This window comes from Tripterygium wilfordii, chromosome 3, assembly GCF_013401445.1.
Source record: "Tripterygium wilfordii isolate XIE 37 chromosome 3, ASM1340144v1, whole genome shotgun sequence".
Lineage (NCBI taxonomy): Eukaryota > Viridiplantae > Streptophyta > Magnoliopsida > Celastrales > Celastraceae > Tripterygium > Tripterygium wilfordii.
In genome coordinates, this window is record NC_052234.1 from 7647087 (window position 1) to 7674371 (window position 27285).

The window sequence follows — 27285 nt, forward strand, 5'->3', positions numbered from 1 at the left end:
GTGAGAGACTTTTAAATTTTAAAAACTTTCTAACTTGGATTATAACATGTCATATGACTTTGGGATCTTTAGCCACCAAAAGTTTGGGCTGTTTGTCATTTTACTTCAGCAAAATACTCTCCCTGTCCTGCATCAACTCCCTTGACCCACAACAAGTCACGCCGCTGCACCAACTAGTTTAGGAGAGAGAGCTCTCCGTCGCCGGCACACAGCCAATTTCCACTCCGCAAGTTATAATCGACGACTACTGACTAGATTCGTTTTTTGGCCGTTTGTTTTTAATTGTCCACAGGACCACAACAAGAAACGAATCAAATAATCAGCAGCGGCAAAAAGTCAGTCTCAGATGGCTATCGAATGTCTAGTTCTCGGTAAAACCTTCTCTTCTCTTCACGCACTCGTACGTACACTTTCGATATAACTATGTTTCTCTTCTCTTACAGTTTATTTCTTCGAGGCAGGCGCAGGACAAGAAGTTGGGAAGAGCTGCGTGGTGGTGTCGATGAACGGGAAGCGCATTATGTTCGATTGCGGGATGCACATGGGGTACGATGATCACCGGCGCTACCCCGACTTTTCTCGCATCTCCAAGTCAGGAGATTTTGACAATGCCCTCACTTGCATCATCATCACTCACTTGTATGTCTATATGCTTTTCTATACATTAGTTGTTTCAAGTGAGCTTAACAATTGTGATGATTGAGACATTATGTATACCAATTGAAATTGTTATAGTCACTTGGATCATATTGGGGCGCTTCCCTACTTCACCGAAGTTTGCGGCTACCGTGGGCCTATATATATGACGGTATGCTTCTTGTCCATTATCTGCTCGAGAAAATGCTTGGCTCATGCCTTGGCTGAGATTTGTGTGTTTATAGTTATGGCCATAGATTGCTTCTCTTACTTTGTGGTTCTAGCATGGATTGTGTGAATGTTCAGTTGAACTAAATCAAAATGTAGTCATTTGTCATCCTATCAATATACATTTTCAAAGTTGGATTTCTTATGTTCTCTTCAAATTTCAAATGGAACCAGAATTCGTAAATAGACTTGTCCTTTGACTATTATACTCTACTGGTACTGAGATGCACAGTCCAAACTTTTGAGAGTTTGATGGGCAAGAGAGCATGTTAGATTGTTAGGGCTGCAAGCAGGTTGCTTTCATTTGAAATTTCACACGTATGCTAAACAATTAATTTTCTGCTCGGGTGATCAATACTTTTCAGATATATTCTCTTTTTACACGTGAGAGGTTATTATTTCATTCTTTATTTGTTTGTTGACTGATTAGACCTGTTGACGAACTGTTAATGGTATGTTTGGGATCGGATAGTTTTGTGAATCCAGATTCTATTGCGCTTAATAAAACAAATTCACTGCAGTATCCAACGAAGGCATTGGCCCCTCTGATGTTAGAGGATTATCGTAAAGTAATGGTTGACCGAAGAGGTGAGGAAGAGCAATTCAGTTCTGATCACATTGCAGAATGCATGAAAAAAGGTATATACAAGATTATGTATATTATCTATAAGATTGTGACCTAGTAAGAGTTTTTTTCCTGTTATTATAATCTTTTTTTTGGGCGCATTAATGGGACCATATATGTTAAAAGACAACTATGTCTATCATTAATTATATAATATATGATGTTACTTATATTATTTTCTGTATTTTCATGTGCATGCCAGTCTCCAATTGGTCTATTTTTATTGAATTTGATATACTCAAAGTGACATGTTTAATTTTCCTTGCCTGATATGCTGAGATTCTAACTCTTGTGACTGGTAATGCTATTACCTGCTAGCAGTTAAAACTTAAAAGTTTTGATCACTTGATCTACACCCCCGTCTTTTTTTGCCATGAGGTTGAACTCATCTGCGTTTGAGGAGGGAGCTAATTTCTCTATTTAAACATACCAGCTAGAGTACTGATGAAGTCCCTTGCTTGCTTAAAATGGCATTTCCGTAGGAAATTCATTTAAGAACCACTTCTTGCTGTTTACTTTCTCCTGACACTATACATAATATCTTAAAGAAGTGCAACTGTACAACTATCTTGTGACAGAAGTCAACATTATGCGACGATTTTTTTCATTTAACACTTCCGTTTAGTATGATTCAAGGTTGCGGATACTATGCATTGGACTGCAAACAACAGCTTGTGGTACATGCAGTATAATGTGGGTCAAGTAGTGGGGGGAAGAAATATTAGTCCAATCATTTCTTTGATATCAAGGACAAGTGATGGGGGGAGGGGGGATATGGAGCAACCAACCTTTATTTGTCCTAAAAAAGAACTAAAAATTAGAAAGAAACAATTTATCTAGAACTAGAGGGATTGGAAGAATGGAAGAGGCATCGAAATTTACTCTATAAAAGGTTATATTTGGTACTATTATATATCATAGCAGGACGTTAACTTATTAGTAACTGAGGCTATTGTGTTCACTGTTTAGCCAATTGACTCCTCCACCATTCTTTTCTTCTCTTTCTTCTCCATCTCCCATCCTTCTTTCCTTTTTGTTTAGTTTTTCAAAGGGATTTTTTTTTTGATTTGTCAAACGGAAAGATTATTTACCTTGTAATATAAGTTTATACTCTACAAAGATTCTTACGGATGGAGGAGAGACATCTGGAGGAGAGTCATCATAGGGAAATCCTCCTTGCCTTTCTTTCGGTTGTCCATTATCATCTCTACAGTTCGATTCTTTCTGCACACAAAAAAGGGAAAGTAAAGCATATAAGGGTGAAGACAATTTCTTTTGACACTAATTATCTTGCAAGTTGTCTGTTCTTAAAGTACCCTCTTTAAGTAAAACTTATGTGGTATAAAAAACATTGCTCTTTCAATTATGCTTTTTGCTAACTGTTCACAGACATAAGCTGTGTTGTATTGATTTGGCTCCTCATTGTAGTTATCCCTGTGGATCTGAAGCAGACTGTTCTTGTTGATAAAGATCTTCAAATTCGTGGCTACTATGCGGGACATGTAAGTTTTATAGATTTAGAGCACATGCCATGTTTTCTAGTGCTTTTTTGCAAGTAAAAGATTTTATCATTGTCCAACTTACTTCCGAATTTTATGTTTATATGCAGTTATTGACTTTTCGGTGTTCATTTGATTTTTTTTCCGTCTTATATCTGCAATATACTTTTAAATGTATCCTTGAATTGTTTACCTCAAATTTATTGGCATCTTTTCCCAGCTACTAGCTTTAATATGCTGGTGGTCTACCAACAGCCCTTTTCCTTCTTTGTCTGAATGGACTTTTTGAGTGAACAATGCAAGATCGCTGCTTTAAAAAAAGGTAAACAACTCCCGTGCATAAGGCTCTTGCAGTTGACGGGGTTGGGGATATGCAGGATGTACACAAACCTTACCCCACATAATATGTGGAGGGGCTGTTTCCAGGATCACTACTTTATTGATAAGAATATGGCTAACATCAGGAAGAGCATGTCAGACCTATATTTTCATTATCGGTATTAAACTGCAAGAGTTGATCAAAATTTGTGGTAAAAGTATTGGGATGGCTAGTCATTCAGGAGATTTGCAGGTTGAGTTAAACAAGACTTTTAGGGCTGTTAACTTAGCTAATGTATGAACTTTTGAAAATATAAATAGAAAAAGTCAGTCATTATAGCTTGCGGATAAATGCTTTATTTTTTGAAGTGTTATTTTCCTTATCATAAGATTTCAGAAGTTCTCCATTTTTCATTGTAAATGATGAGATGGTGACCTTAAATGGTGTCATGCCATCATGAGAAGTTCTCCACTTTGGTGCCCAAAGCGGCACTATAAAATGGTTGCCGTATTGCAAAAAAAAATTACAAAGTGAGTGAGACGGTACTTGCACACATTCGTCAACATTTATTCACATGTTCTTATCTCCACAACTTGTATTATATTTTGAACACTAAAAGACTTCGATTCCTTAAGTTTTGAAAATAACTTTTGAATTTATCCTTTTTAAGATTTAGTTGGTTCTTTTTTCTCTTTTAATCCCAGAATTCATCCATAAAACTCTTTTGGCATATAATATGTAAATTTCATATCCGATTGTAAACTTTAAGAACCTACAAAAAAAAATCAGCAAAAATGAAGTGAAATGCATCATGGAGGTGATTTGAGCATTAAGGGATGAAGCAAATTGTGATCTCCAGTGAGGAAGAGGAGAGGGAGAAGGAAAGTTAGGGTTTATTTTTGATTGGCCTTGCAGTGTAGTGTATTTTGGGCTGGGCTAATGAATTGATGATAATTTTTTTAAAAAAATTTGGTACCATGGGCCGGCCTGGTGCCCAAAGCCTTTGCTTTGGTTGCTTTACCCAAGGGCCGGCCCTGACTAGACGTCATAGGGGAGGGGATGAGGAGTTTGTTCTATTTTCTGATAAGCAAATAAGGTAGATATCGTGATGGATTTGCTAAGTAAGATATGATTGCAAGCGCCTATCTTCTGGTGTTGAAGAGAATTTGTTTCAAATTTATTTCTTGGCAATAAATAGGAATAGGAATTAGCCCATATTGAAAATGGAGGATGGTGAAACATGGTAAGGATGCTGGTTTTTGTCCGAAGGAAGATGAACAAACTTGATGAACCAAGCTAGGGGAATTCAGTTATGGACACCTTGGAGTTTGAAATGTTGAAAGACAGTCAATAATAAAGTTGGGAGTAGTGTACATCGGCGGAAAAAATAAGACAGGTGAAGCAAAATGGGAAATTGTGTTATTACTATCTGCATGTTCTGGTATCTTATACTATCAGTGGAGTTTTTTTTAATATGATTACTAGCTTGAAATTTTGTACTTTTTTGAAGAAGGTGCTGTGATAATGCTTTCTTTGAACCCTAACTTCTAAAAGATTAGTAATGAAAGAGGGAAAATCTTTAGCATAGTGGTGGCCTGCAAACTGGGTTGGTTTGAGCATGTCCTTCTCCTATATGATAATCAAATTATGTATTCCCAAAGAGCTTAAAAAGTATTTTCTGTACCTATGGTCTATGTCAAGAGTTAATTAATGCTTTTCAAGAGTTAAATGAGGATGTGATTAGTACTCCAAGAAGGTTTAGATCCATTCATGTTGACCTCTGAGCCCTCATTTCTAATAGGTACTTGGAGCTGCAATGTTTTATGCCAAGGTAGGAGACAGTGCTATGGTGTACACTGGGGATTACAACATGACTCCAGACAGACATCTTGGAGCTGCTCAAATTGATCGACTAAATCTAGACCTTCTTATAACAGAGTAAGTGAACATGTTTCTACAATATCAATCTGCTTCTAGTTTCATATGTGTTACAAACTTTGTTTACTTTAGCTATGTACTTGTAAATATGATGAAGGAAATGCTGTAGTAGTTTGTCCTTTGGGGCCCTTATTGTGGTTTCTTTTTCTAAGCCTTTTTTGCGTTATTGATCAGTTTAAAATGTGGAGTTGTAGGGAATTTAGTGTGTTATTTGTAAAGAGTTAAGATTTAGGGTGATGCAAGTCATGACTCCATCTCTATAAGATCATCTTGACATGCTTGGTGTGAGGGGCCGCTTTAATCTCCGGGTTTTACAATGCGGATCATAGAGTTTCCCTCATTTCTTCAAAAAGTGTAATACATAGGTTGAGGTTGGATTGAGTTTGAATACTTAAGAATAAGGGGGTTTTTTGGTAGGAATTGATGCTACTTTTTGAATAATTGGGTAAAACTTTGGGGTAATTCTTGTGATAGGAATTTCTTTGATACCATTTAGCCTACTATCTTGTAACTTGTTTACACCACCATGCTAGTGCTCCTTTTAATAATATCCTTTTTGCATTGGGAAAAAACAAATCTGTATAAAATAAAAAGAAGCATAGGGAAGAAGAGAGAGAAGAGAGACCCCTAGTTTATCATTTACGATTTTGCTACATTGGATGTAGATTTAAACATCATAATTTCTCCGCATCATTTCTGTTTACATACTGTTAATACATATGAAAACTTTTTTTTCTTTTTCACTTGATGTCTTCTTAAAATCATGCTTAACAAACAGTTTTTTTGGGTCAACCATTTAATTATCTTTTGTCCTGACAATAAACTTGTTCCAGGTCTACGTATGCAACAACTATACGCGATTCAAAATATGCTCGTGAAAGGGAGTTCCTCAAATCTGTACGTAGACAATGGCAATGTCAAACTGTCAGCTGTTGGTTCATTTATACAAGTTATTGTTTGTTCATTTGCTTCCTTTTTGATGCAACATACTGTTAGAAGTGCATATTTTTGTAAATTTTGTATGGTTTCTCGAAGTAGTTAATAAAGTCACTTTAACCTGTTTTTAATTCGCGCCAGTCATTCAATTTAAGTTACATGGAATATATTGAACTTTCATGGACATGTTTTTACGTTTGCTTCACCTCACTATCAATTTACCGTGTGAAGCCGGGGAAGAGGTTTGATGCTCTTTTCATTTCCTAACCTTTAGCCTGAATTGATGTTCTTACTGGCTTAGCCTGCTTAAGCCACTGCTTAAACATTCAGTTACTAATTGATAAATCAGTAATGAGTTATATTTCTTCCTGGCGCTCTTTTTAAAGAATGGATAGCTGCTTGATTTCCCAAATTCATTGGAGTTACTGTTACATAATGGTATATAAGCTATTTCTATCCTTTCAAAAGAATGAGCAGAGAAAAATAATGCCTAGATCTCTGTTGTGGAGCTTTTCGGGAATCGGGACATTAACAGAAACCCATAAAACTGACAAAAATAATGAACTATACCAAGAGCTAGTCATTAGTGACAACTCTGATTATTGTTGATTGAAATATTTTGAAATGGAAAGAAGTTGAGTAATTTGTTGGTTTGTCACTTGGTATATATTTCACATTAGAGACTTGAAAGTTCCACAGGGGATATCTAGATCTGTACAGCTGATGTGTGGGAACCAAATATTTTATTTATGGTTTTAACTCTTTTCTTTGCTGCGAACTGATATAGGTTCATAATTGTGTTGCTGGAGGAGGAAAGGTGCTTATTCCCACATTTGCTCTTGGAAGAGCTCAGGTGATTTAATATTATGGCTCTTTATTGCTCTTTTTTGGCCATGGTTCGTATGAATTAAAGCTTTATGTTATGATTTAGTTGTTTTGTGGATGTGTGTTAGCTTTGCTAAGTGTCTGGGAGAGAGAAGAAAAGTTGTATATGTGAGGTTTTATGTGGTGGTTTTCTATGAATAGGGTGTAGTTCCTAGCATCTGTTTATGCACATAAGCTTTGTCAGCCAATTGGATGATGTCAAAATGATGCAAATATTAATTTTCATATCTTCTATATATATGAATTAAGATTGTAGTACATCAGTGTGTATAATTTACTTAACCCTAACTCCAAATATAAGTTGTATACTTGTATTAGCATATATAGTTTGATATCAGTGCACTGGCTCAATTAAAAGGTATGTTTTGGACTACAAAGGTGGTCTAACTTGTCCAACCAGTCGAATTTGATCTCGCTCTGAAGTTGTCATTTCTACAACTCCCTAGAATTTTGTCTTTAAAAGAATTATTTTGATTAGGAGGGAAAAAAATAATATGTTAGAAAAATCAACAAGAGGGTGGTAATTCCTTTAATCATTATTAAATTGAGTAAAAAATCTACAGTATTGCCATAATTAGGCCCCTGTAACCTAACACCTTGACTGTCAATCCATATTCTCCAACATTCAAGAAAGATAGATCATCCCTATTAAAACTCTCTTGTTCCTTTACATCCACATCAAAATGTTGTAAGATAGACTAGCTGCGGAACTTTATGTCATTCTGTGCATATATGTATTTTTTAGTCCGAGAGGGCATATATTTATGCATCCCATGTAAGCCCATAATTCTTCATCAACCAACTTTACTACAATCCATGTAAATCCCACCACTGAGTACCAATTTCCTTTAATTCTGTAGCATGACCACAATGCAAAAATACGTTGAACTGATTCCTCCCACCCGTTGCGAAGGTAGGATATCTACATGTTAGTCTTCCCCATTTTTATTTTTTATTTTTTGAAGTTCATCAGTGCTCAAATTTCCCTCCTCATTTGCTTTCTATCTACGGATGCATAGGAAGTTCCTTGTTCAATAAGGGTAATGCCTATTCTCAAGGTGGCTTTCTATATCTTGGAACTTACTCTTCCCTTCATCAGGCATTTTCTCGAGGGTAGCCCAGTATTAAGAATTGACATCACAAGCTCAGCTTCTTGCTTTGAGAGTTTACATCCACCTCTATTATATATCTCATCTTTTTTTCCTCGAGTTGTAAAACAGGCATATTACATAAATTCTTCCTCAGGACCGTTTATCAGGTATAAGCTGTACGTAATGCCATAGATGTGTCAATTTTGAGCTCTGTAGTGAGTTTATATTGCCTTACTCGCTTTTGGATCTATATCTATCTCTACATAGGCTTTGCGATGTTTTGTTGACAGTCTCATCCTTGATCATGTAGGAATTGTGTATGTTGCTGGATGATTATTGGGAGAGAATGAATCTAAAGGTTCCTATTTACTTTTCAGCAGGTTTGCTCTACTGATGGCTACTTATGTTTGCTACTTATTTTGTATATTAGTATTTGTTTAGAATGCCTTAGTGTTTCATTTTCTATTTCGTAAGTTTCTCCATCTATTGTGAGCCATGTTGGGGAACTCTAGGCTCTAGCATATCCCTGACCTGAAGAATAGTCTTGTTGCTGCATTGTCTTTAATCTTTAAAGGGCTGGAAGGATGATATATTGTTTGGTGCTTAAGTCTTCTTACACTGCAGTATTGCATATGCATACCTGAAAACAGAAAGTACTAGAATGGAACATGTTTAACCAGAATGTCAAATAATATTACAAAACTAGAATACATACCTTTTTTTTGTATGAAGCTGGAATAATACTTATTGCGAAGGAAATTTATTGTTAACCCTTTAAAAGGTCATTTCTTTCTCTCTTCCTTCAAACAAAATCGTAATTCCCAAAAAAAGTAAACTAATAACTAATAGGATTCCAACTTCAACTAGTACTTGACTTAACATAATATAAGACTAAATAAAACTCTTTCGGTAACAATTTTGGAAGTCCATCAATCATGTAATTCCGACAATACCCCCAGAATGAAAATTTTACGAAACTTATTAAAAATTGACCCAAAAGTAAACTAACTTATGAAAGGTAAACACTTCCTGCATAAGGCTCCGCCTGAGGGGGCAGGGACATACATGATATACGTAGATGGTAGACCTTACCCCATATAATGTGGAGAGGTTGTTTCTAGGAATTGAACATGTGACATCTAGCTAGGTTGCACCCCTGCAACTCTACCACTTAGCCACATGCTCGTATGTGAAAACATAAAAAGAAAAGAAAAGAAAAAGAAGACTTTATCCCAGCAGGAGTAGGATCTTAAAGCGTGTGAGGATAGCCATGAATCTACATCGTGTAGATATTTGAATTTACTCTGTCGGGAGGACCCCTTTAGGTCCAGCATCATGTGGTTTCAAAATCTACGACTCTCCATGATTTTAAAATTGTGAACATGTACACTACAATTTCAAAACCTACAAAGGCCTCCCTGTAGCGTGACTACCTATATATAATCACACCTTTTGTCATTTGTCCTAGTTGCAAACGCACCCCCTACAAAATCTAATAGTTGATCATTGAAAGGGGCATGTCTTTGGAGGTTTTTGTTTACAGCTGAGTCAATCCGTACAGGTGTCTTCTTATGTAATCACACGCCTTTTGTGGTTTGTCCCAGTTGCAAACGCACCCCCTACAAAATCTAATAATTCATCATTGAAAGGGGCATGTCTTTGGAGGTTTTCCTTTACAGCTGAGTCAAACCATATGGGTGTCTTCTTATATTTCTCTCTTCTTTTTTCTTTTCTTTTCTTTTTAATTTTAGATATCTGTTAATTATTTTGAGCAAGAAGTTATTAACCGCTATCTCTTTATTGATTTCATATTTAAATCATCACGGCATGCTTTGGCAAATATATTTGCATTGGATGTTTACTGGTTTGCAATTTTGAATGGTTTAAATTGCTTAAGTTGTTTTACCATTATTTTATGTCCTCTTCTTAATCTTTTTTGGTCCGTATTGTTTTCACAAAGGCATTGCTGTCTTGGACTTTTCTTATTTCAGGTTTGACCATCCAAGCTAATATGTATTATAAAATTCTAATTGGCTGGACCAGCCAGAAAGTCAAAGAGACATATGCCGCACGCAATGCATTCGATTTCAAAAATGGTACTTTACGAAATTCTTCCTGGCCTCAAAGTTATTGTATTTTGGAGTTGTAGTAAATGCACTATCTAATAAGCAATTCTTACTATCACCAGAATTGCTAGTGTTTGGGATTTTTACTAACTGCAGTATCTAATTAGCACTAACGATAGTTATTTGGTAGGAAGTGATGGTGAAGAAAAGGGATTAAAAAAACTAGAAAAGGAGTAAGAAGCTGATTCTCTTATTTGTTTGGAAGGAAATCACAACATCGAAGTTATTTAGAGGGATCACCTTTGCTGCTTCTCTCACCAAATAATTTTCTTCGAAATGTCGACAAAAAAGATTGGAATAACTGTTAATGAGTCTTATAATCTTGGAGTTCTTTTACTTTCTTATTTGTCCCTGTTCCTTCGCTTCCTCTCAACCAAACACACAGACGGAAAGTGCTTTCTTTTTCTCTTCCTCCTTGCATTCCCTCCAATCAAATGCAGTGTTAAGCTGTGAGATGTTTTAGAGCTCGATTTGTTTGGACTTTGGAATATGTGTTTCTCTATATTTGATTACCTGAGAAAGCCTACGGTAAAGCATTTTTTTTGATAACCAGTAAAGATGAGCAATATGAGCATTGAATTATTTACTTAAACTATTAATATTTTTAAATGAGGAGATTAAAACTGTTTGAAATTCAATTGTAAACAGAGTACTTGGTATTGCTTGTTTCGTCTTTTTGGGATTAAAAAAGTATAAACAGAATTTTGTGGTATTAGCTACTGCCTTGTTCAGTAATACTGGAACTAGAAAGTGGTTATGAAGCTAATTTTCAAGTCAAAATGGCTCACTTAATGACTTAAGGTTTTCTATCTGAAATTTTGGATTCGAGAAACTTCTAATCCTGCAACTTCCTGGAATATAAAATGGTTTGAAGCGCCAATTGGTTGGAACTCAGAAATATGATAAACCTGAAAAGTGCACATGCATCCATTAATATTTGTAACTTAATATGTATGTGTATGACTGTATGTGCATATATATATACAGGTTTTCTCAGGTACAGTCTTAAATTACGGGTTTAATTTACGGGTTTCTGTCTCAGCCGTTGGATCAATCCAACGGCTGAGATTTTATGACTTTATCACTCAACCCTGCACAACATAAATCACCGCAAAATACCTCGATCTCACCGGAAGTAAACCCATCGCGACTAACTGCGGTGAGTATTGCTCACCATGCCGGAGTATCGGTACATCGAAGGCCTTGCTTCACCCAGGTACATAGAGAAGGATTCAGAGAGAGTGGTGAGGAGGGAGATACTCATTTGGGATTTCTTTTTCTCCATTATCGAAGTGAAATCACAAATCGTTATCGAATCTCTCAGATTCTTTGAATTCTCACTCAGAAAATACACATAGAAGAAATTGAGAGTGAGACGTTTTCACTCTATTTAAGTGAAAGTGAGGTGGGTTCTTTTTATGGAAGATTTTATTGAATTACTGGAAGAGCGAGAGACTCTTTAATGGCAGATTTTGCGAGTGTTGTGAGTCAGAGCCTCAGAGGCAGGTCTCTTGATAACATTGGTTCATTCCAGAAAATAAATGAGAATGGTTGCGTCGGCGAAGTGTGTGTGTGTGTGTGTGTGAAATGAAATTTGAGGTATGGTTCATCATGATTTCTTTCTTAGCTTACATGTTTCTTTTTCTTCATATTTCTTTGTATTAGTCTGTCTTGCACTTAAGTTCCTCGCCTTGCTTCTGTTATTTTCCCTCTCTCTGTTTGTGTAAGATATCAGTCTACTGTATTTATTTGAAACAGATGGGCCATCTTTCTTATTCTATAGTTCTTTTAACAGAGAAGTGATACTTATCAACAGTGCATTCAAAAAAATTTGAAAAAAATATAAATAAAATTCTAAAATTAATAAGAAGGAAATTGGTACTAGTAATAAAATAGATAATCTTACTATAATAATTTCTTTTTAATATAATTCAGTTTTTGTAACTAGATTATTCGTACTAGAATATCAGATTAGAGTAATGGATCCCATATTAATAAATACAGCAGTAGGGGGAATTGAGCCCAAATTTCCAATTCAAAGCCAATAAGTCAAACATGAAACTTTAGTTTCCATTGGTCAACAGAATTAGTACAAACTTGAAGTTCTTGTGAACTATTCACTCTCTATTTCAAACTGTCATCCTGTTTATGAAAAATAAATCTCATCCTTTCATTTTTTTGTTAGTTTTGAGAAAACTTTAGTCTTCATAGAAATTGGGTGACTAAATTAAGGGAGGTTTCTTTACAAATAGTAATGGATATGTCTTGGTTTGTTGCGTGTAAGTGAAAGAGGTATTCAAGGCTTGTGATTAAAGGGGAGCTAGAGGGGAGAGTTGGTGCTTCTATCCCTTTAGCTATCTATTGAATCATTTGGAGTGATTGAAACAGAATGGTCTTTGATGAAGAAAAATTCACGTGAGTTAATCTAGGACAGGTGGTATCTTGTTCCTGTAATTGATGCACTTAAAATACTATTGCATATAATGATTATGATCTTCTGTGTTGCACGCGATTGTAATTGAGGCACTTCGTTGGTCCCATTGTCATTAATATATAGGCTATTCTTTTCTTTTATTTTATTTTTCCCTTCTGAAGTTTTAAACTTGGAGTACAAGACAGGTAGTACTCGTTTGCTGCCCAGGCAGACACTTTAAGTTTTAAAAATAATGCTTCATCTCTATATTTTTTGATAATACAGAACCGTTTGCAGATCAAAATTATTTGTATATTTGAGTTACTCTCAGTGAGCTGAGTAGAGTATAGTGTTCTACGCGTGCTGGGATTTTATATCACAAAAATTATACTTTGTAGCATAGTATCTATTTCTAAATAGGTTCAACATCTAACTCTTCTTTCATTGGATAATGCAGTTTGTGATTTTGACCGTTCTCTGATAAATGCTCCTGGACCTTGTGTTCTCTTTGCCACACCCGGGATGATCAGTGGGGGATTTTCACTCGAGGTCTTTAAGCGGTGGGCTCCTTCTGAAAAGAATCTTGTTACGTTGCCTGGGTACTAATTTTGTTACTTGTCCTTCATAATTGAACATGTTATATACTAATTTGTATGTTAACTGTTTTCTACGCAGTAAGTAAAAAAATATAAGATAACAGCAGCAAAATCTCAGATATAAATGGTTGGAACCATGTTTAATGTTTTCCACATACATCTACGCAGTACGCGCTAGCTAATTCACATTGATTGGTCAGTTATATCTGAAGCCTTTTTTTCAAGTTACATGAACATGAATGCTAAGAAATTACTGCATAAGTAAACACGACTTGGATGAGAATTTCGGTTGGGATATTTTAGTTAACAGTAACACTAATTGGACTTCTCATTTCGGTTAGAATATTATAGTTAATAGTAACATTTTGTCCAATTCTTGTGCTCGAGGGTTTAGCAAATAAGTTAAAAATAAAGGGTTCCTTTGAAAAAAATGGTGAATGCTTTTCATACTGAATGCTAACTTTCATTTTTAAATTATTTGCTTTTTTTTTTTTTTCTAGGTATTGTGTGGCTGGAACAATTGGACATAAACTGATGTCAGGTAAACCCACCAAGATTGATTTGGATAAGGACACTCAAATTGATGTGCGATGCCAGGTACATAATCTTCTCTTAGCCATTTCATTTACTTAAAATGTTCTGGGTGGTTTGTCACTTATTTTCTAATTACTGATTGAGATAACTTAACAAAACTGTTGAATTGTTAAAACTGAGAAAAAATTAGAGTTGGGACTCTAGACTTCGTTATGTAGTGCAATTTTAGCTGCAGCGCTATTGGTAGATGAAAATATCTAGCGTACCTGCTGCGGATAGCGATAAACTTTGATTGAACATCATGTTCGTTTAAATGCTGAAATTATTTTCAAAATAATGTGCATCAAACGCTTGGAGCCATTTTCAGCTCATGACCCTTTAGTGCATCTTGACATTGTTTTATTAAACAAATATGTTCTAGTTAGCCATAGTGCGGAAGTTGCAGTTTTGTGGGTCATATTCTGATCCCGATTCCTCGTTTATAAAGGGGTTTCATATTCTAAGGCTCTAAGCACATCCTCAGGGTTAATTTTTTCTAAAAAAAAAATAATTTTAACTTTAAGTGTCCAGGTGAATCAATGCCTATTTGGAATTGGGAGTTCTTCAGGCATAATATATCTAATAAGAGTATAGATACCGTAGGACGTGTTTGGGGTCTGATTTACCATTCTTCGTACTTGCGCTTTCTATTTGATCTCTGAAAATGGAGCTAGTAATGTTGTCTTTAATGTCTTATTTATGTATTGGCCTGTCCTGACCATGCATTTATATTGTCAGGTTCATCAGTTGTCTTTCAGTCCTCATACGGACAGCAAAGGGATCATGGATCTTGTCAAATTTCTCCTTCCTAAGCACGTGATTCTAGTACATGGAGAGAAACCTAAGATGGCCTCTCTTAAAGAAAAAATTCAATCTGAACTGGGAATCCAATGTTATGATCCTGCGAATAATGATACCGTGCACATTCCTTCAACTCATCATGTGAAAGCAGATGCCTCAGATCTGTTTATTCAAAGTTGTTTGAATCCAAAATTCAAATTTTCAAAAAGAAGTTTGGAAGAGACAGCTGGTATGGGACTGGGAGATTCTGGTAAATCGAGACTGCAGGTGAGTGATGAGAGAGTTACTGAAGGGATCTTGGTTGTGGAGAAAACCAGTAAAGCAATGGTTTTGCACCAAACTGAACTTCTGTTCATGTTAGGAGACAAAAAGCATGAGGTTCAGTTTGCTTATTGTTGCCCTTTACACGTTCAGAATATTGAAAAGACTGGAAGGGCAAATTTTACTTCAGCTAATGATGAGCTTTCAATTTCCAAGAAAAGCTCTTGGCTCAGCATATTATATGTACAACTTTCTAGTGAACTCTGTGGAGGGAATATCCTGTTTTTCGGAGAGCATCTCCAGGTAGAGTCATTCCGAGTATCTCTGTGTAACAACGATGACTGCCCTCATAGAATGAATGATAATGGTCAAAATAAATCCGAAACAGTATACTTTTGCTGCAGTTGGTTGGTGACAGATGAGAAGCTTGCCTGGAAAACCATTTCAATAATGAGGAATTTGGATCTGAGTAGAGATTTTCAAAACTCTATTGCTAACTTGTGAAGCGACTGAGGAGCACACTTTATATGGTGAAACTATGATCTATGCGTTTCTAATATGTGCACACATTCATCATCTTTGGAAGAGAGGGACTCAACTGCAAACTCATGCAGTCTCTCGAGCGCTCTTGGAAGTTTTGATGTAACATGTGCAAGTTTCCCCTGGCCTTTGGGAATTGTGGAACTTCCTTACAGATTAATTCATCTGTCAATGATTCATGGTATGGTGTGAAGGAAATGCTTGGATAAATTGCTTTCAAGAGAAAGCTTCGCAGCACAAAAAGCCCCTCTGGTTGAGATTTTCATTGCTTTTTGTGTCACAGCTCAAGTCTCTTCTTCTCATCTGCCAGATTTATTGTCACTTTATGCAAGTACATGTATTCATCAACCCTTGCTGCATTGAAGTTGATGAATAAAATTGAAGTATGGCCGTTCTGAGGTCAAAGACATGTAAACCTACTCTACCTTGTTTCTGTTGTATTTAAATAATTAACACACTCGTTTTTTATTCTTTATGTCATCTTCTTCTACTTTCTTTTCTTTGTGCTATTAAATTGTTATTGTCACTGTCCGTCGATGTTTGATTACATGGATTACAACATCAAGTAAGGTATGAACTTCGCGGAGGGGCTAGGGGCTCCACGCAAGTGGCTTTATGAATGTGACGGAGATATTTTTTTTACAGACTTTGTTCATGCAGTCCTCATATTTACATTTTTTAGACACCCTATATTTTGTCTCTGGAATAAAAGCCTGAAGTTGAACTCCGGTCCTCAGCTGTCTTGGTAGATTTTTACACTTCAAATTGTTCCAGGGTGTTGAAGGCCAGCTGTCTATGCTAATGATTAAAGACTTCTCTTTTTTTTTTTTTTAATTTCTGTATACCATAATCGTTCAAGAAATCAACATTCCTATGTCAAAACTACAAAGAACATAATTTGAGGCACAAAAGACCCAACTGAGTTAATTAAGGTATGCATCTGTTTTGTATGATGTAATATGCATTCAATAGCCGTTCATCTTGACTTTGTACTGGAAGTCCAGTGACAAAAGTATTTGATGGATGTTAGGTATTGGGCCTCGGGATTTGCTCGATAACTGTAAATTTGCAAATTTGTTTGGATAACAGTAAATTTATCTCTACATCCGAATGTTGTTCGAGTAAACCTTACTCTTAGTTTGCTGTGCATCTCTATTAGAATTTCTAGTCCAATAGGCATCAATAATATTGTTTGTTTTGGGTTCAAGTGGACACATCGGATCTACACGGCTTTGTCTTCCCATGAGCCCCGATACTACGGGATGTTGTTGATGTTAAAGAACTTGATTTATCTATATATGTTAATGATCTCTACAGTGGTTAGTTTGAATGCATAAATTATTTGATTGGATACTAATCATTAAATTGGCAATAATATATGGAGGAGCAAGGCACGTAGAATAATTGTTCTACTTTTCTATTATATTTACTGGCACAATCCGCCTCTGTTTGTTGCAGTCACAAGAACTTAAATAAGTTATGACGCGAAAGGATGAGCAGTGAGAATTAGAGTAACTTGTGACGAGGCTACAAGGTCCTTACCAAAAAGACGAAAGGGAATTGCCCATGTCTTGTTTAAAACAAGGGTATGATCCCATTGGTCTTAATGCATTATTATTGTTATTTATCTGGAGATAATGAAAGCATAAGCAATGTTGAAATGTTGAATGGATACACCTTGTTCATTTGCCCGCTGGTAGCATTTTGTACACATCTAGGCTATTGTAAATTTTTATAATCTTTGCTCTGTTACCAGTGGCGATCTAGAATTCAAACTCACTGGAGGCACAATTAAATAGATAGGGGGTCCGGGATAGCACCCACCGAATTTTTTTTGGCACAATCCACCACTGCCTGTTACTCAAATGATTTAGAAGAAATTTTATTTGCACACCACTAAAATACTAAATTTACATCACTTTTTAAATTTTTATATTGAAATAAATATTCTTATTTACAATGACATATTAAACCTTAAACTAAAAATAAAAAATAAATTATATTTACATATTGAATTAGAAAGTACTAAGTTTTCATCAAAATTCTCCAAAGAAAAGAAAAAGTAAGTTAACACGCCAATAAATTTTCCAAATCAAAATCAATTTTATTGAAAAATTGTTGAAGATGGAAGATGATGAGCTACAAAGGGACTACATGAATAAATATCAGTTAAAACAACTCGAAAACATCTAATATTGAATATTTGAACTTGTGGATTGTACATGTATTGACAAATCTTTGCAAACATCTAAACTCACAATAATTGATAAGAAAATTGTTATCAAAAAATCAGCATAAACAAGCAAGAAATAAATTATCAGTAAGTCTATCATTTAATATTGAATATTTTACCATTTATGATGATGTACTTCTATTTAAACATCATTTAATTTGATTTCAACAGGTTAGGCACAACATGTGTAGTACATCTACGGTCGTTGCGAAGAAGCATTTGGGAACATAATTATATTGTGGTCAATTTCCCTATGCAATAGATATCTACATCAAGGAACTCCTGATGTTGCCGTTGATGGTAATTGTGGATACCAAGCTCTTGTTGGTTTATTGGGAATTGATTGTATAAATGGCTGAAAAATTATACGACATTGGACACTCGATAACTAGTCACTATAATGTTATGCTTGTATTGTTGTCACAACATTAATGTTTGACCTTTTTACCACATCAAAACCGCCCGAAACTGTATCATATTAAGAATATGATAACACTGGGTTTTGTTAATGGAAATCATTTTCTATAGTTATGATAAAATTATGTATTATGGCCCAGTTTGATAAAGCATATTGAAAGTAGCATATATTTATAAATTAGCTCTATGATTTCCATGTGAAATTATGGTAAAGATTAGATTAAATAACATACATTTATTCTTGTTTTAAATAAAATTAAATAAGATCAAATTTGTTTTGGCTGCCTTTCACGCTTAATGGCTTGCATTCCCATATAATTTAATCCATTAATCTGTGACGTAAAAGTCAAGTACGTTTTGATTTTTACTATTTGTTTGAATTTATGATGTTTAATACGAAATATTTGTTAATTGTGATAATTGTTTAACATGTATAAGTTAGAAAACCTTTGTGTTCTCTTAACCATTCACAATATCTAAAATAAGACTTTCTTATACACCATATCATTTTGTTTGATACATTGAAAAAATGGATTGTACAAAGATGAATTGGAAAGTTGTTGCCCGCATCAACTGAGTTTGGGATTCTAAGAATGTTCGAAATAACAATGACCTCCATAGTATGGATATGCTTCTTTTGGATGCAGAGGTAATGAAAGACTTCTATTTAATCGTAAAATTTATACCTTTTTAATATTTGGCTTATTGACAATCTCTCATTAGCATAGTCTTTTCTGATTTCCTTGCAACCCAGCATTAGCATAGCCTATTAATCGTTATAGGGACATTTTGTGACAAGAGTGACACTCTTACTATTATTTACAATTTTTATTTTTCTTCGTGATTTTTCTATTATTTTTTTTATTTTGAACTGTTTGTTTGTGTTTATGGTAAGAGGAACTCAAATGGGAGTTGTTATATTGGATTGGTATAATTGTACTATACCATCTTGAACAATGTTAAATGTGTTGCTAAAATGTCATTCACTTAAGTAATTGTTTCTCAAAATAATTAATTTCATTCGGTTTTCTTATCTATGTACCCGATTTGCATATTCCTTCAAAACTAAGGTAATTTCTTTTTAACTGGGAAATAAAATATTGTAAATTATTTGATTGAGTCTTCAAAAGTTTGCTTGGTTTTTAAAAATTGTGACATTTTGAATTGTCGTTATCATATCATCACTAGTCATTGATTGATATTCTTTGAAGATTGTAAATTGTTAAATGTGTACTGGAATGGCTGTCAAAGTGGTGTGAACTGTGAAGTATTGCATGCTTGATGTGCTGATTTACTTGATTCATTGAAGATTGAAACATTTTTGAATTTCAATTATTAATGCATGACTATACATGATTGGGGACATGAGTGTTTAGCTTTATTGGAAATAAAGTGGGAAATCTATGCATTCGATTGACAATAATTGTTGAATGTACCAGTTTTGATCAATGATAGTATGTATCTTGTGAAGATATTAAACAAAATAATCTTATTTGTTACACGTGCACCGTTAAAATGAGATCTGAAACTGTTCTCAGTTTGTCTATAAATTTTTAAAAAATCTTGTTGTGTTAATTATTGGTGTGTTACAACATAATCGTAATATATTTGTGATATATATATAAACATCGGTGGTCACTTATGACATTATTGAGTTGATTCTGTTATTTATAATAGATGACTAGTGTTGCGAACACTGATGTACTAACGGTAGTCATGTTGGCTAACTTGGTTATCATACATGTTATAGTTATAGTAGTGTTATACATGGGGAAAGCCCAATAAGAGGACAAATGTCCATTTTGTGAGGGCTAAGGCCAATATGGTGGAATACACTCATAAGGCTTATGAGAGGAAGCAAACTGAAAAAGTTTCTTTCTAAGGTCCTAAAGGTGGTACTTTGTATGCAATAATGTAGAACACCGAGCCCAGAATTGTTGTCATCTCAAAAGAAGATTGCACATGCCAACGCTGTTAATAACGTTGATAAGGAAGCTATAAAGCTTGACACAGTTATGCAGAAAGCAAATATGATGTACAACCCAAAAGAGTGGTGGGTTAATACAGGCACCACGTGTCATGTTTGTTCTGACAACGAGAGCTTCTCTAAAATGAAGCAACCAATGATCAAAAATAGTTGTTCATCGAAAACTCTTCTATGTGCAAGATCCTAGGCCACGGGAAAGTGGTTCTAAACATGACATATGAAAAAAAAAATTAAAATATTGAAAAATATTATTCATGTCCTGAGATTCTAAAGAAAATAATTTTTGTCTCATTGTTCAGCCAAAAATTATATCGGTCAGTTTTGAGTCCGACAAGTTTATCCTCAGTAAGAGTGGGATGTCTTTGGGTAATGGTTTTCATAATTTCATGTGAGGGGTTGTTTAAGCTCGATGTAATAACCATGATACCCAAGGAAAAGAAGATTAATAAATCAATTAATACAAATTGCAAATCTGTTTCAGGATTACCTGAGAACTTATGGGAGAGGTAATTTTATCAGCTAATTATATTTTGAATAAAATACCTCACTAGAAATTGGATAAGACACCATACGAGTTATGGAATGGTAGGAGACCTTCCTACATGAAAATGTGGTGGTGTTTAGCCAAGGTGGTGGTTCCTCCGCCTAAGAAGGTCAAAATAGGACCTAAAGCTGTTGACTGCATATTCATTGGATATGCAAAGAACAGTGAGACAACTGCTCTCTAATGAGGTTATCTCTATTGACTATGTAAAAGTCAAAGGATTACGATGCAAATTCGCTTACAAAAAAGTTTACTAAGAAAGCGAGTTGAGAAATCATCTAGGGATGACAACAAGTCGGGTACCCTTCCAATTAGGAAATACCAAAACCGTTTTTATTTAAGATACTCTATGCCAAAACCATTATTTAAAAAACCATTTAAATTTCCAAACCCGAAACCATTCCATAATTGTTTACCATCGGATACCCTTTTACCATTTAACTTTTAACTTTTTCATTTTTTTCTTTGATGATAATATTAAATTAATATTGAGTATGATTTAAATTAATTATGATTTTATAATTCAAATAAATCTAATTTATAGTTTTATTAATATGCTTCTATAAATATATACGTTTTAATATGTTTTATCATGTTATAATTTAGTATCGTAGTTGTATACCTTTATAGATGATTTATAAAAAACATGTTATAATTTAGTATCGTAGTTGTATACCTTTATAGATGATTTATAATATTATTACTACAATGGATCTTTTTATTAAACATTTTGGGTACCCTAAACTCGGCATCAAAAACCAAACCCGACCCTAAACCATATCGAGTTTGAAAACCAAATCCGTTTTCAAAACCTATAGAATCGGTTTTCGGGTTTTAAACGGATCGGGTACCCTACAAATAGTGCTCAGATCGGTTTATTTTGTCATCCCTAAAATCATCGAGGGGAATAGGGGTAAAAGTCTAATGTTTAAGGGTTACCATGATAGCAACCCAACCTAGTTGACTGGAGATCCCAAGATCTAGGTTCAAAGGGACAATCGAATCATGTGTTAACTCAGGAAGAGCACTAAAGAGTTAAATACTCTTATCATCTCCATTCCTATGATGAAATAGTGCTACCTATAGCGAATTCAAGTCAAGCTAAGCTTTTGTTGATTTTTATAGCTTGAAAAATATTCAAGTGGAGTACTGCAAAATACTCTATATAAGAATCTCTTATGTGAGTGTGAAATAAGGCCACTTCTATGAGAATTAATAAAGGCTAGATTCTCTAGAACGCTCACTGGAACCAAGATGTGTTCGAGGCCAAAATGAACACAACCGTGAGAATCAAGACATGCGTACCGACCTTCTCTCATTTTCAGGTTGGGTCTGACCTAGGCTTCAGGTGTGGGTCAATTCCAGGATGAACTTTGGGTCTGGTCGGTCCCAAGTCTAACTTTGGGCCTGGTCAGTCTAGGGCCAGGCTTTGAGGCCCGATCCGTCTCAGGACAATCTTCGAGCCAGGTTGGGTTATGGGCCCGGGACGATCTTCAGGGTCAGGTCGGTCCCGGTGTGGGCTTTAGGGTAAGGTCAATCTCGGGATGGTCTTCGGGGTTGGGTCAGTCTAAGGATGGTTTTCAGGGTCAAGTCGATCCTTGGACAGTCACAGGGGCAGGGTCTATCTCGGGACGGTCGAGAGGGTCGGGTCTGTCTTGGGACGATCGTCGGGGCCAGGTCTATCTCGGGACGATCGTTGGGGCCGGGTCTATCCCGAGATGGTATCAGGCTCACGTCCGTCTCGAGACGATCTTAGGGGTTAGGACGGTCGTAGGGCCCAGGTCAATTCCAGGACAATAGTCAGGGCCGAGTCGGTCCTGGGACGATCTTCAGGGCCGGGTCTATCCCGGGACCGTCGTCAAGGTTGAGTCTGTTTTAGGATTGTCTTCGGGGTCGAGTCTGTCTAGGGATGGTTGTCGGACCCGGGTCGGGCTTATGGACCCGAGACGGTCTTCGGGTCAAATCGATCCCAAGACGGTCTTCAGGGTCAGGTCGATCCCAGGTGGTCATCGGGGTTTGGTCGATCCCTGGATGATCTTTGGGGCCAGGTCAAGCTACGGGCCTGGACGGTCGTCGAGGTCTGATGAATCTTCGGGGTCAGGTCGGTCCCAGGTGATCGTCGGGGTTTGGTCGATCCCTGGATGATCTTGGGGGCTAGGTCGGGCTAAGGGCCTGGACAGTCGTCGAGGTCTGATCAATCTTGGGGTGGGCTTCAGGGTCTAGTCGGGCCTTGGCCAAACTTTGGGCATTGACTTTTTCTTTGAATTAAGAATAGAGCTTCACGAATCTTGCATCTCGCATAACGATGTCATCTGGAATCATATTTATGTTTTCATTTTCTTTTTTAATATGCAACCAAACATGTAGTCAAATTTATGCTTTGATTTTTAGTTTTATATTTTATATTTTATATTTTATGTTTTTGTTTTTGTTTTCATGATTGAAAATGATATCAAAGAGGACCTTAGTAATTTGATAGTGTGCAAATAAAATTGCTCTAAACATACTAAACTAAACTAAACTGATATATGTAAATCTCCCCTTCCCCTGATCTACCAGTCAACCGCTCCGTATTTTAGTTTTCTTTATGGCACTCTCTAGAGAAATTAATTAAAAATAAAATAAAACAAAACAAAAAAACTGGAGAGAAGAATCCCCCAGAAGCCCAAAACCTCACCCACAAGGAAAAACACACCAACAAAATTATGCCTCTCTTTCTTCCTCAACAAGCACAACCCCAGCTTCGCCAACTCTAATCCAATTCAATTATTATGTCCGCCGAAGATACTTCCGCCGCCGCTACTGCGGCATCTGATATGCACGCGCCTCTCCTTCGTCCCCGCCAGGACCCTTCCTCTCCATCTCCTACCCATCCGGCTAGGTTGGCACTCCTTATCGGCCGCGCTACTGGGCGCCGGGGCCCGTCCATGCTGGTCCGTGAGACGGCAGCGCGTGAGCTCGAGGAGCGGAGGGTGGATTGGGGCTACTCGAAGCCCGTTGTGGCCATGGATATCCTTTGGAACTCCGCCTTTGTGGTGGTCTCCGTGGTTATGCTTATTATGACGATCCATGAGCGGCCCAACACGCCGATCCGACTTTGGATCTGCGGGTACGCGCTCCAGTGCCTCGTTCACGTTGTTTTGGTGTGGATGGAGTACCGGAGGAGGAACAGGAGAAGGGTCGAGGGCGAGGAGACGACCCAGGGGATGCAGGACGAACTGGAGCCAAATGGTAATGATAGTGAAGATGATGATGCCACAAATAGGAACTCCAGCCGATCGAGGTTAGTTTGTTTGTTTATTATTAATTTCTTTTTTTTTGAGTTTCAATTTTGACGTTTCAGTGCTTAATTAGTTGTGGGGTTTAGTTTGGGTTTTACGGTAATTTTATCACCATGTCAGTGGTGCCTTGGTAGAGTAGAGCCAGGAGGGGTAGGGAAAAGGATTATCTTTCCGCAAAACACTAAAAAATCAGGTGAATATTTCTACATAACCTGTGAGCATTTCCAATGGGTGTGACGAACAGTCTGGAGCTAAACAAGTTTTAAGGACCTCACTCTGTTTGGACCAATTATTTTACCCAGAGCCTATAAAACTACTATCTGGTCGTGGCACCCGAATCAAAAAAGGGTACAACTGTCCTACGATTGGAAGAATAAATGGCTGAAACTGAAAACACAGCAAATTAAATCAGGAGAGTTGGACACTTTTTTTGGTCCTCAGCCCTAAAGGTTTGGTTCTAAGCCTGTATGATGCAACCCATGGTTCTGGCTTCTGTAATCAATTTTTAAAGTTTTATTTGTGCGCAGCTTTCAGTTCCTTATGTAGAATAAAGGCAAGTGTATTAGCTTTTTGTCCATTGTAATGTTGCCAATCATCTATACTATCTTATTCTTTCTTTCTTGGGCATTGCTTAGTTTGATTTCTTTCATGGATTCATGTAGTTGACATTAAATTATCTGGGACAAAGGCTTGGATGATGATGAGCATTGTTGCTTTATTTCCAGTCACCTGCATTCGAGCTATATAATTGTGATATAATTCTTCTGACCCGGAAAGCTGATGATTTTAATCTACACTTAGCTTGTACATATTGAGGGTAGAAGTTTTTGTAATATATTTCTCTCTATTGATCCAAGAGTTTGGAAGTTGAAATCTTTCTTTGTGAATACAGTATGAAGATAGGAATTTATAAACTACCAACTAACTAATTTGATAACTTCGTCAAAATTAGTACACTTTCATAAATGGGATGGCCCACATCCTTTGGTTAAATCAATCAGAAGAAAGAAACAAAAATGCTCCTCGCTGTTTGAAATATCTTGGTACCCGTGGTTATTGCATTACATAGCAAGGGTTGTACAGATTTTGAGGCAACCGTTCAATCACCACTCACCCCATGCTTAAATCACGTCTTTTTGTCCGTGTATCTTCACTTTCTTCTGCTTCCAGTCTTTTTTTTTTATGAATGCTTCCAGGCTCATCTACAACTACAATTTTTTGCCTGATGTGGCTCTGTTATCTCTATCACTAAACTCTTGTTGCTTTGATGATGGATGGATCAGTGTGATGAAACGCTGTGAATCAGTGAATACAATGGTATCATTTCTTTGGTGGATAATTGGCTTTTATTGGGTAGTTTCTGGTGGAGATATCCTACTGCAAACAGCTCCACGCTTGTACTGGTATGCCTTGAACCAGTCTTTATTACATATGTACTTCCAAACATATCAACATGTTAGGTTATAAATAAATAACATTTGTACTTCCAACTTCATGAGAGACATTGATGTCCCGATAAGTGCTTTTTACAGTGAGGTGCTATGATCACCAAATCTGTGACAGGACTTCATTGCTTGGACTTAAGTCTAGTCTAAAAGATTTTGTTCACCACTTTTGTATAAACTTCCTTCAATTAGACTTCATAGTCAAGCTATCGTGATAAAAATTGTCATCGTAGTGTATTTGAGTGTCTTGACACAATGCAATTCCTTACCAATTCAATTGACCCATAGGTGTTGCAGATGGTTTGGAATGTGCTTATGTTTTGCATACACATACAGTATTAGCAGTATAAAGACATGATTTGTTTCTACTTCTCGATCTGTGCAGGTTGGCTGTGGTCTTTCTGGCATTTGATGTGTTCTTTGCAATCTTTTGTGTTGTTTTGGCATGTTTGATTGGGATTGCTCTATGTTGCTGCTTGCCATGCATTATTGCCATCCTTTATGCTGTTGCTGGACAGGTATGGATTAAATATGTTATTGCTGAATTGAATGGGGAATTGGGGATCCTAAACAACTCAAGGGCCTTTTGACTGATTTGACTTCTTTTTTTCTTCTTTCGCTAACTAGGAAGGTGCGTCGGAAGCTGATATCTGTATCCTTCCAAAATATAGATTTCAAGCATTAAACAATGACAAGAAGTCTGGTGTCGGAGCAGGGAAAATGATTCCTGTAGAAACAAGTAGTGAATACTTGGCATATGAACGCGTACTTTTCCCTGAGGATGCGGTAAGTTGACGTTTCATTTCATTCATTGCAATCCTTACTTCTTACGGCCGTTTTGCTTTTGAAATGGTGTATTCCTTTATTTTGTCAATGGCTCTTCTTTTTATTTTTCTTAGTGGTGGGGCTGAGCTGGGATAAAATTCCTAAATTTTCCGTACTGTATCACTGACATGTCAGAAGGATATTGATCATAGTTAAATATTGAATTTTACATGCTGTGAGATATGTTCTATATACCTTTATGGTTGGTTAACTTGAACTAGTAGGGAGGGTCAGTGGGAACTGGGATGTACAGTTCTTCTCTTGTAAATTTTGAGAATAATGAAAAGTTTTAGGTATCTTTACAGGGAAGAGAAAGTACCTTTTCATGGGTAATATTTTGAAGCAGCATGCATAGAGGATCTTGACCTCGCATAATTCTTAGAACACATAATTTTCAGATTAAAATTTTCCCTTTTCTATAAAACCTATGGAATAGTTAGATGGCACATTCTTCTTTGCAGCATGGGTTTCAATGTGGTGTTTCTTTTTTTTTTTCGTTTTCTTTCCATAGGAATGTTGTATATGCCTTAGCACATACGAGGATGGCGTAGAGATCCATGCACTCCCTTGCAACCATCATTTCCATTCTGCATGCATTGTTAAATGGCTGAAGATGAATGCAACATGCCCTCTCTGCAAGTACAACATTCTCAAGGGAACTGAAGTATGAACAAATGGTGAGGGAAACCATAAATAGCCAGGTACATCTACCAAGGCTGTGTCTGTCTGTATGTACAGAAGAAATCAGGCAGAAAGAAAGCGTTCTCTCCAAATTCTTGGTAATGTATAGGTTACAGCATGTAGTTAATAGAGCTTCATTTGTGCTTTTCCAGAGTTTTGGAATTGTTTTGATTCTTCTTGCCCTCTTTTTGAGTCGCTTCGGACAGTGCAAAAGGCAATCAAGTTAACTTATTTGAGGTTACAGGCTGCATTTGTTCATAGCGTATCCGACCTCATTTTTGTATTTTTGCCTATATTTGCCTACTCATGATATGTACTATACTTGTGTTATTATGGTTGTAAGTTTACTGAAATAGCTTTATGTTTTGCTATCATATATTTTTCCAATTTCTTCTCTCTTGGAGC

At 36.3% G+C, this 27285-nt stretch overlaps 1 protein-coding gene across 1 annotated transcript; it reads left to right on the forward strand.

Annotated features, from left to right (window-relative positions):
- Positions 1 to 141: 141 nt before the first annotated feature.
- On the forward strand, positions 142 to 27276 carry LOC119995574. The gene is made up of 22 exons (XM_038842088.1): positions 142 to 371; positions 462 to 639; positions 736 to 808; positions 1386 to 1503; positions 2918 to 2991; positions 5109 to 5245; positions 6079 to 6142; positions 6969 to 7034; positions 8468 to 8537; positions 10149 to 10253; positions 13154 to 13295; positions 13793 to 13889; positions 14604 to 15428; positions 15623 to 15648; positions 15751 to 15850; positions 22014 to 22406; positions 22556 to 22726; positions 23405 to 23931; positions 25213 to 25332; positions 25760 to 25892; positions 26002 to 26160; positions 26711 to 27276. Exons 1-22 carry the CDS (start codon positions 347 to 349, stop codon positions 26867 to 26869), a joined length of 3762 nt encoding a protein of 1253 aa, XP_038698016.1. The 5' UTR covers positions 142 to 346; the 3' UTR covers positions 26870 to 27276.
- Positions 27277 to 27285: the final 9 nt, after the last annotated feature.

Coding starts and splice junctions, on each gene's coding strand:
- LOC119995574 (XM_038842088.1), top strand. CDS start 347: ATGGCTATCGAATGTCTAGTTCTCG. Junction 22,407..22,555: donor GTCTCGAGACGATCTTAGGG/GTTAGGACGGTC, acceptor GAGTCTGTCTAG/GGATGGTTGTCGGACCCGGG. Junction 22,727..23,404: donor GGGCCTGGACGGTCGTCGAG/GTCTGATGAATC, acceptor CGCCAACTCTAA/TCCAATTCAATTATTATGTC.